Below are 10,131 nucleotides of genomic sequence, written 5' to 3'. Positions count from 1 at the left end.
GGGTCCAGGTCCCCCGGGGCCCTTCTCTGTGCTGCTGCTTCGCCCAGGGAGGCAGGGTCTTTCTAGACTTCCCTGACATGTTCTCTTTGGGGAGGGCAGAAGATGGGCCCATTTGGGAAGGGAGGTGGGAGAGTGGCCCTCTGCTTGGTGGCAGCGGACGCCCTGTTTTGCTGTTAAACGGGACTTGGGTCACCCCTTTTTGCCTTGCTGGGTTTACTTCGCGGGTAGAGATTTCCCCAGGTCTTAATGGGGTCTCCTATTTTACTTGCCAGAAAATAAAAGCCCTTTTGGAACGGCGCCATGTGTTATTGCCCGGGCAGTGGGTGGCTGGTTGGTGGGCGAGAGAGATCACTGCGTGTCTTTGAGGGCAGAGGGTCTGGGCGGGAGGGTGGAAGCACCATGAGACCAGCCTGAGAGGAAGACTTCGTGGACGGCTCCTCAGCTGGCGAGAGGGAGGGTGGCGTGGATCTCGTCCCAGAGTGGCACTTGATAGGCCACTGGGGATGGTTGGACGGGTGACTGACACGGTCATTAGAATTGCCCGAGGCTGGAGCAGGCAGAGTCGCCCGCTGCCACCTTCCTTCTTGGGCACCCCTGTGAGGGCTCCAAGTCTAGAATCTGAGTTCCATGCCCCTGGCCTCAGCGGAGAGCCTGTGCCCAGGATATACAAGTCACCGCCCTCCACAAACGCACACGCATCCCGAGAAACAAAACAGCCTGATCGTTCAGACCAATTTCCACTCCGTGCCAGAGTGACACCCATTCTGCATCCCATCTGGCCTCCCCACAAACACCCGTGGGCAGGGCGCTCAGGGCCCAGGTCAGCCTTGGGTTCTGAGCAAGCAACCCAGCCTATCAGAAGGGCTTCCTTAACTGGAGCTGGAATCGACAGCCCTGTCCCTCTCTCGCGAGAGAAACTGTCCGAGCGCCACACGCAGCCATCTGGGCACCTTCTTCTTTGGGTCAATTGTCCCGCTCCACCCCATCCTGGCCAGCCTTTGGGGGATCTTTTCAGGAACTCTGCAGGCAAGAATAGGGTGAGGGTTAGAGGTGAAGAGGAGAGTTCTCTCAATTGACAGAGGCCCTTCCAATTTTCATTCTTCAAGTTGCCATTCTGGAATTTCAGGAGAAATTCCAAGCTCAGAAGAAATCAGGGATGGTGGATGGAAACTCTTTCCAATGAAGGTGGCCAGGGCCAGGGGGTTGCCTATCTGGGCATCAAACCTAGGAAATGTCTGAGAGGTAATTTCGTTTTTGGTGTTCTGGTGCAAAAGTTAAAAACCTTGTCAGTTTTATCTTATTTCTATTTATTCCAGATTTCCAGAAATTTTGGGGGGTGGGGAAATTCCAATTAGGAGCGTAGTCCAGAATAACAAATTCCTATCTGAGTTGGCTTCCATTGGGATCCACGCAAAGAAAATGGGCTACTGCTGTCTGGGGTTCTTGGTTTGGCTTAAATCTCTATTCTGGGCAAAGTCCAGAGACAGAAAGGCAGGTGGGACATCACAGCCTGAATGAACGCAAGCTGGAGATCAGTTGGTCCTTCTTCACAGTCCTGCACGAGCCAGTGGATGGAGAGTCACCTTCTGCTAAAGGTCCTGCTCAGTGAGATGTCCTCTGCCCACCGAGGCTGAAAAATGACTGCCTCATGGAACTAATTATCAGGACAGTCCAAAGCCTCCCCAAGGCTGGGATAGGCAGAAGCTGGAAAAATACCTCTGCTCTTGTGACAATTCCAGCCAGGCAGCTGGAAAGGCCGGGGGTGGGGGAGGAAAGAACAGATCAGGGGGCCGTCTCTTCTCATTTCATCTCTTGGCTGCAGGGGTGTCTGACCACTGTTTCTCAGTTAGAAATGGATTGAAATGAGGAACTAATGCAGAGTGGAGGAGACCTGAGGCCCAGCATGTTTTTCCGAGACGAACCTGAACAAACTCTGGTCTTTGAGTCTGGCCGGTGGCGTGGGGGAGTGGGACACTGGACATGGAAGCAGTCTAATCAAGCTGGACTCGGGGATGGTCTGGACCTCAGAGAGGCCAGTGACAAGTTTGCTTGCATGAAACTTTTGGTTCCAAGATTTCTGGGAAGGAAAAATACTCAGACCCTTCAGATTCCTGGAGGGTATGGGGTAGGAGCTCAGTCCAGGTTGCAGACTGACTTTGAGGGTCACTGTTACCCCATTTCCCTCCTCTGGCGCCTGCATCTGAGCCCTGGATTCTAGAGGACAAGGAGTAGGAGAAACACAGAGATGGAATGAAGTAAGAGACAGACACTTCCTACTGCCAGGAAAGGCCTGTGGCAGGAAGTCAGACCCCAGAGTCTTCCCCCACCTCCAGAGAATCAGTGTCCACAGGAAGAAAAGAGCAGAGAGCCCAAGGGACTATGGGAGGAAATGAAAAAGATCAGAAAGTATGGGCTATGGTAACATTCAACCACGAAGCTCCTAAGATACCACTCTGGGTTACAAAAGAAGAAACCAGACTCAATTGCCCTATTATAAATTTGCTAAAAATACATATATATATATATATATATATATATATATATATATTATCTGAACAGAAAAATAGACTATTCTGAGATGCATGGACATTCTGCGATGTAGTCACACATCAGATGCTTCTAGATCCAGGAGAATGGCAGAGGTGCACAGAGGTAACTCTTATTTCTGGGTGTGGCCAGGGGGTTTTGGGTCCTCCTGGCTGGGTGACAGGAAAGCATTAGGAGACTGTCACATGAGCGGTGGTAAGTGAGGAAACACCCAGTTGGGGCCGGAAGCTTTCCACGGTCCTCCTGGGGACTCAGGGGAGCCCCTTCTTTCTTCTGCCAACATTGCGGTTACAAAAAAAAAAAAAAAAAAAAAATTAAGTCTGGAAAGGTGAAGGACTTTTTGCTGTGGCTGCCTCTGACTCAGTTACTAGCCTTGAGGCTGGAAAAACCTGGGGTCATGTTACTTGAGAGTAGTTGGCAGAGAAACAAGGAAAGGAGAGAGACAGAGAGAGACGGGGAGAGGGAGAGGGTGGGGGGACCTGGCTTGAGAGACCCTTGTCCGTGGTGAATTTGAAACGTTGCTTGTTCATGGACTAGACATTCCAGACGCGACTGGAGCAAGACGGAAATATACAATAGTCACAAATATCAACAACACGTCACAGTGTGACAGAAGAAAATACTGTTGAGTCTCCCTTAAAAAAGCCGATCTTATAGGGAGGGAGGCCGAGACGGGGCTGCGGGGACCAACGCGGGGCGACAGTGGGGAGGTGGGGAGGAGTTTGTGTCACCAGCCACTGCGGGGCCGGCGGAGTGGTCGGGAGGACAGGCCTCCTCGGGATTCTGTCGCTTTCCCTTCTTCTCCCCTCGTGATCCCCGATATTTCCTGGAAAAGGGGCTCCTCTTTCCTCTTTCCCCTCGAAGGTGTGCTTAAGATAGAATTCCTAAAGAAGGCACTGAGAAACCTACAGCACCAGGGACCTGTTGTTCTCTGTTACCCCAAGATAAAAAGGCGAATGAGCAGCTGCTCCGCGGCCTGTCCTCCTCTCCCCGACGGCCAGACCCTCCCTGTGTGACTGGAACGCACAGCGGCCCGGTCCCCAGCCCTTTCTGATGATGGCGGAGTTCAGCTGGGTTCACAGTGAGTTTCACTGCATTTGCCACAGGGACCAGGAGTGTGCGTGCCGCCAGCCGCCAGTCAGCTCCGCCTGGGTCCACCTGCCTCCGCTGCTCCGCTGGGCTCAGGAGGGTGGCCATGGGCTACCCAGGTCATCTGCAGCGGCTCCGAACCACGGCTCTCCTCCTCTCTACAAGGCCGTCTGTCCAGGTCAGCTTCCCCGCGGGGACCCTTGGGTAGATTTCCCAGTGCATGGACACACGTGGACACTGGTTCAGGGTGGCGCAGGCGTGTGAAGAATCTGGGTGTGTCCTTTTTGGCAGCGGGGTGGGAGGGCTGGGGAATGTCACGAGACTCTACCTTGAGTTGAGCACGGGGGCAAAGCGGTATTCCCACAGCACACACTCACGACGTCAAGGCGGGGCAAACCCAAACTGAAATGGAATACTCTCTAAGCATAGTATATGCTGATTTCAGTGGTTCTGTTTCTATAAGAACTCTATAGGACTCTGGCGATGAAGCCTGAAAAGGCAGGTTCTTCATGATACTTCTGAATTCGTCCTTCAAAAGTGACTCGATAAAATGCTACTTTAAGGTCAGACAGAACACACGAGGGAGGGCAGGCCAGGTCCAGCGAGACGCAAGGCAGCAAGGGCCTTTGGTTACAAGGAGAGTTGCACCAATTGGTTATTAGTTAAAAAAAAAAAAAAGGAAGGAAGGAAGGAAGGATGGTTTCCAATCTGTACACTCCTCATTGCTTCAACCAGCATGAAATGCCTTGGTCTGAAGAAGGGGTGGTGAGTTCCTTCTCGCTCGATATGGCTATATTTAAACATGTTCACTTTCCTGATATGTAAAATAGACTATATTATTAGTAGTAGTATTGATTTTTTACAGATAGCATCAGCTCTAAAAATATCTGAATCGGAAATCACAACTATTTACTTTTATCAAAAAGCATTTGATTGTTTTCCCTGAATTTTCACATTTGTGCTGATGGTGGACAGAAACGGTGATGGAAACAAGATAGAGACACAAAGACGTCGGCGAGAACTGTCCCACAGTCGTTCCTCAACAGGCCCCAGCCCCCAACACGCACTCAGTGAAGGACTTTGGAAGCACTGCTGCTTCCTGCCTCTGATGCACTGATCGGCAGGGGACAAACTCATGCTCTCCTGCCCCAGGACCTTTGCATTTGCTGTGCAAATACTCCGTAGATCCCTAGGAAGAGTTGAGTTCTTGTTTTCCTTGTTAAATCAGTAGATAACAGGACTGTGCCCTCTTGGGAGGATCCACAATCCCTGGAGGTGCTGAGAGTGGTATGAGCTGGGTTCCTATACAGCAGAGAACAGGCATTTTGAAGAGTGGTAGAATGACCCTAGGAACCATATCCATGACAGGTGGCCAACCTCATGCCACTGAATGGATAGCAGGCAGAACAACCCTGTGATATTTGTGTACTGACAGGTGGATGGTGCCATTGGACCAGTGGACAGACCAGCAACGGATTGTATGAAGGACAGGTGAGCCACCAGGAAGACACACGCCTGTCACCGAGGACAGGCAGAACCGCACTTCTGGAGCTGGGACGTCACCCACCAACATCACATTAAGAGAACGACATTGCTCTATCGTGCTACGCACAGGCAGACCGGGAACATGGCATCGTTACCGACAGGTGGACGACACCATAGCTCAGTGTTAACCGGTGGTCCCACCCAAGGTCACTGCACCGAGGGACAGCCAACAGCACGGCGCTGTTGGACTAAGAGCAGGCAGAGACAATGCCAGGTCATCAAGCTAGGACAAGAAGACCAACACCAAGAAATAGCCCAGAACTGCTCAGGATGCACACGGATACTTATTGCTTTAGTCTGTACTGTCTGCATGGGCGGCTGCAGGAAGCAGAGCTGAGCTTCAGGACAGACACGGGACACACACCGAAGGCTGTTGACAAGAAAGAGCAGAGGGGACACCCGAAGCCCAACCGTCGCTGCGACCTTCTGAGATGCGCACGTCTCCTGTACACGTGAGTTCGGGAGAGGCCCTGCCAGAGGGCCCAGGCCCTCCAGACCCACGAGGGGTGTGGGGAGGCTCCAGAGGGGCCGAGAAGGAGCCACAGACCCCGAAACGGCAGACAGCGGGACCCACCGTGGCCAGAACCCAACCACAGGGTCAATAAGCAGCCCCCGGGAAATAGTGCTTGTTTAAAGTGCAAGATGTGGACACTGTCCCTGGTAGAACTATTTTTGAAAAACATAAAGTGCTTTTTATTAACATTTTTTTTTTTTTTTAGCTTGAATATAACAGGAAACAAAAAGAACTTTCTATCATAGTAGGTGATCTCCCCGCTGGAGCAGGAAGTATTCAGAAGTCTGTTTGGACGGGGCCTTTCAAGGAGGGCGTTCTTCCCCTTGCAGGTAAAAAAAAAAAAAAAAAAGAAACCGGATTTCGATGCTGTTCTTCAGTAGCTCACGGTCTCTTTGAGTAGCTATTTCTTTTGCATATTTGACACTTGCATATCTTTCGAGGCTACACTAGCGAGCACAGAAAGCATTTTCCTCTATCACCCTAAACCCATGCTGAGTTCTGCCGAGGTTGGCCGAGCGCCCTTTGGAACCCCTCCCAGATGGCTGGGGGCAAGTGAAATCGAGCATGGTGCCGCTCACCCTGACGACATCTCAAAATAAAATCTCGGGTTCTGGGAATACTGGTCAGTGAGGTCTTCTGAGTGAGGGTTTTGCGCTGGGACCTCTGCTTGGGGTGCTGAGATTTCCCCAGGATACAAACTCCCTCAGTGGTCTTCCAACAGTGGGGTCCACCCAGGAGGTGACGGGCAGGTGTGCCTGGAGGTGGCCGCGCCCCCCATACCAAGCTGGCCAGCCCACCCTTCCGACCCAGCCACTGGTTCCAGCTTCTCCTCCCGCAGAAGCTGGGGGGATGGGCAGAGTGGGGAGCAGGTGGGTGGGTCGCGATGGGCGCTGTGAGCTCTGCTCTTGTCAGCTCCGCAGAGGGCAGCAGGGTTGTTGCAGGGAGTCGCTGCCCCCCAGGGCTTGGCCGATCTCATGCTGCTGGACCCGTCATGGCTCTCCGGGTCCCAGGAACCTTCTCCGGATCCCCGGGGCTTTGCAGACTTTCCGCTTCAGGGTCCACATGGGAGAGCTGGGTGGCAGGGAGCCCAGCAGCCCTCCCCTGGCCTGGCCTGCGCTCTCCCTCCCCGCGGGAGGTCAGATGCTCTGATCCTTGCTGCTGCCCTGGGCGCCTCCCCCGGGCAAGGCACGCACGGGGGAGACGTGGTTCTCCAGCTTGCACTTCTGGCTGCCGGGGCCTCTTCCAGTCAACGCTTCCGCCGTCGAGTAGACGCAGTTCTGCCGGAGGAACTTTGGGGAGGCGGGCCGCGGGGAGCTCTCAAAGTGGTTCTTCTCCGGCCTGGTGCCCGCGCTGAGCTTGGGACTGGAGCCCCCGGGGAGGCTCCTGGGGGGGCTGGAGTCCACGCTGTACAGCAGCTGCCCCTCATCGTCGGTGTCCGCGTCGATGTACTGGTGGACGCCCGCCTCGAAGTTGAACGCTATTGCTGTGGGTTTCTCGGGCGACCTGGGGGGCGTCCGACCACTGGCTGTGGTATAGACCGAGGACTCCGGACTCAGCACAGGCTGGTCCAAGAGGGTGGCGCACTCCAGTCCAGCGACGGCGGCCGCGGCGCCCCCTCTGTTCCTAAGAGGGTCGTGGTACGTCCCCAGAACGGGGAGCAAGGGACTGGGATCGCCCTCCAGGAAGTTGACTTTGAGTGCCCGGAGCTTCAGGGGGTTGCCGGTCTTCATGGAACTCTTGGGGCTCTCGATGAAGAAACTGGAGGGCAGGCTGGCCTCGGGGGTGGGATTGGCCTCCCCGAGCCGACCACCGCTGGTCCCCAGAGCTCCCCGCCAGCCCACCTCTGGAGCCATGCCGCCCCCAGTCTTGGTGGGGAGTGATGCCAGAGGGCTGTGGGAGAATCTGGTGGCTTCCGGGAAGTCTGTGGCACAGCTGATGAAGCTGTCGATGCTGGACATACTGCGCATGTCAATGACCCCCTCTGTGCGTGTGGGCAGAGGGGCGACGGGACTGGGGATACTCTCCATTTCAAGTTCTTCCTTTGGTTTGCTCTGTGTTGCTGACTCCTTGGTAGTGAGAATGGGTTGGGACTGGGTCTTGGCCATCTTGTTGTACATGTCCTCCAACTGCTGGACATTCAGGTGCTGAGGACTAGAAGATGATCTGGCCTTCTCAGGGGATCCCTGCTCCTTGGTTTCAAAGGACTTACTCGAGCTGGTTTCGGACAGTGTCCTCTTGGTCCATTTCCACTTGTTGGGAGACAAGTGGTTATCTTGTATTTTATCCTTCTTACCCACATTATCTCCATTTTTCTCAACCACGATGTCCATCATCTCAATGCTCCGGGCAAAAGCATCCTTCATGTTCATGGAGACGATGCTGCCATTCCTCTTGGCCCTCTCCAGAGCCTCCCTTCGCTTGATCGCCTTCTCCTGCCTCTTCTGCTCCTTGTAGAACTCGGAGAAGTTATTAACGATGATGGGGATGGGAAGAGCAATTACCAGGACCCCCGCGATGCAGCAAAGTCCCCCCACGATCTTCCCCAGGAGAGTCTTGGGGTAGATGTCTCCGTACCCGACGGTCGTCATGGTGATGGTGGCCCACCAGAAAGAGGCCGGGATGCTTTTGAACTTGGTGTCGTCCTCGTCCTTCTCGGCAAAGAAGACGAGGCTGGAGAAGATCATGATGCCCATGGCGAGGAAGAGGATGAGCAGGCCCAGCTCATTGTAGCTCCTGCGCAGGGTGAAGCCCAGGGACTGCAGGCCGGTGGAGTGGCGCGCCAGCTTCAGGATGCGGAGGATGCGCATGATGCGGAAGATCTGGACCACGCGGCGCACGTTCTGGAACTGCAGCACGCTCTTGTTGGACTCGGTGAGGAAGATGGTGACGTAGTACGGCAGGATGGCCAGCAGGTCGATGGCGTTGAGCGGGCCCTTGAAGAACTTCCACTTCTTGGGCGAGGACAGGAAGCGGAGCAGGTACTCCATGGTGAACCACGCGATGCACACGGCCTCCACGTGGGCCAGCTGCGGGTTGTCCGTGCTCTGGCCGAACTCGTCCAGGCTCTGCAACTCGGGCAGCGTGTTGAGGGACAGGGCGATGGTGGACAGGACGATGAACATGATGGAAATGATGGCCAGGATCTGCGAGGAGAAGGGGAGGATCTGGTTAGCACCCGGGACGGTCACGGTGACGCCGCGGGCCCTGCCTTTCCCTCCCGCTTGTCCCTTCATGACCGAGTCTTGAGCCCGAAAGAGAACTTACTCAAACCCACTTCTCCTGCAGATGTGCAAGTGGAGACCCAGAAAACCGAAACGACCCTGGTCGATCGGCACAGCTGCGCGGGCCTCCTCTTTCTGTGGCGGGTGGGAGGGCACATGCGGTGGCTTTGAAGCCCATGCCTCCTCTCTGGCAACCGCTGGACTCTGGAGCATGAGAGCAGCTCGGACAACACAGAGATGAATGGGCGTAGCTGCGTTTCCATAAAACTTTATTTATAAATAGGCGGTGGTCAGAACCTGGCTCCTGAGCTACACAGGTGGTTCATGAGATGCTGGGGTGGGTGCTGCTCACACAGTCTGGCGCCAAGGATACTGGGAGTTGCCCCTTTGTGAGTGTGTGTGCCAGGCACTTGCCTCATGATACTGTCCCCATTCTTACAGCAACTCGATTAAATAATATTTGTTCCATTGACCAGATGGGGAAACTAGAAAGTGGCAGACAGAATTTTAACCCAGGTCGGTCTGACCCCAAGTGTGAGTTTCAAGGCTGGGTTAAAAGTCAGACAAGGCCCGACTGTGGTCAGTGGTGGAGCACTTGCCTAGCATGTGTGAGGCACTGGGTGCCCCCTCAGCACCACAGAAAAATAAATGAACAAAATAAAGGCATCGTGTGCCTGTACAACTAAAGGAAATTAAAAAAAAAAATTCAGATGACAGTGGAGAACCCTTTGCTAGAAAGATGCTCAAACACGAGATTTTGCAGGTGATTTCCAAGGAGCACAGACACCCTGGATGCTCATTATTAACTCTTGGGTGGAACTATGAACTTCTGGAATGAAGGACTTTGTCTTAACTGCCACTGAATCCCCTGCACAAGAATAGGGCTTGGACTGGCACGGTGGCCCACACCTGTAATCCCAGTGGCTCAGGAGGCTGAGGCAGGAGGATTGCAAGTTCAAGGTCAGCCTCAGCAACTTAGCAAAACCTTGTCTCAAAATAAAAAATAAAAAAGGGCTGGGGATGTGGCTCAGTGGTAGAGTACCCCTGGGTTCTGGGTTCAATCTCTGGTCACACCCACCCCCCAACAAAAAAAAAAAAAAGAAAGAAAGAAAGAACGAAAAGTGTTGTTGGAATGAAAATGGAATCTAGGCCATGGGCCGATATGATAAATTGCTCTGCAGGGGTCTTTTGTCAAAAATACAAATCCAGTCACAT

General features: G+C 53.8%; 1 protein-coding gene across 2 annotated transcripts in view; it reads right to left on the bottom strand.

Annotated features, from left to right (window-relative positions):
* Window positions 1–2,873: 2,873 nt before the first annotated feature.
* The window catches only part of Kcnb1 (potassium voltage-gated channel subfamily B member 1), an 85,926-nt gene continuing 78,668 nt past the window's right edge, over window positions 2,874–10,131 (bottom strand). For both annotated transcript variants that reach the window (XM_047538571.1, XM_047538573.1), the window contains one exon: window positions 2,874–8,838. In XM_047538571.1, the coding sequence (XP_047394527.1) occupies window positions 6,832–8,838 (2,007 nt within the window). In that variant the 3' untranslated portion in view covers window positions 2,874–6,831. The remainder of the gene's footprint in view (window positions 8,839–10,131) is intronic.

This window comes from Sciurus carolinensis, chromosome 2, assembly GCF_902686445.1.
Source record: "Sciurus carolinensis chromosome 2, mSciCar1.2, whole genome shotgun sequence".
Taxonomy (NCBI): Eukaryota; Metazoa; Chordata; class Mammalia; order Rodentia; family Sciuridae; genus Sciurus; species Sciurus carolinensis.
This window is presented reverse-complemented; position numbering and strand designations above follow the sequence as displayed.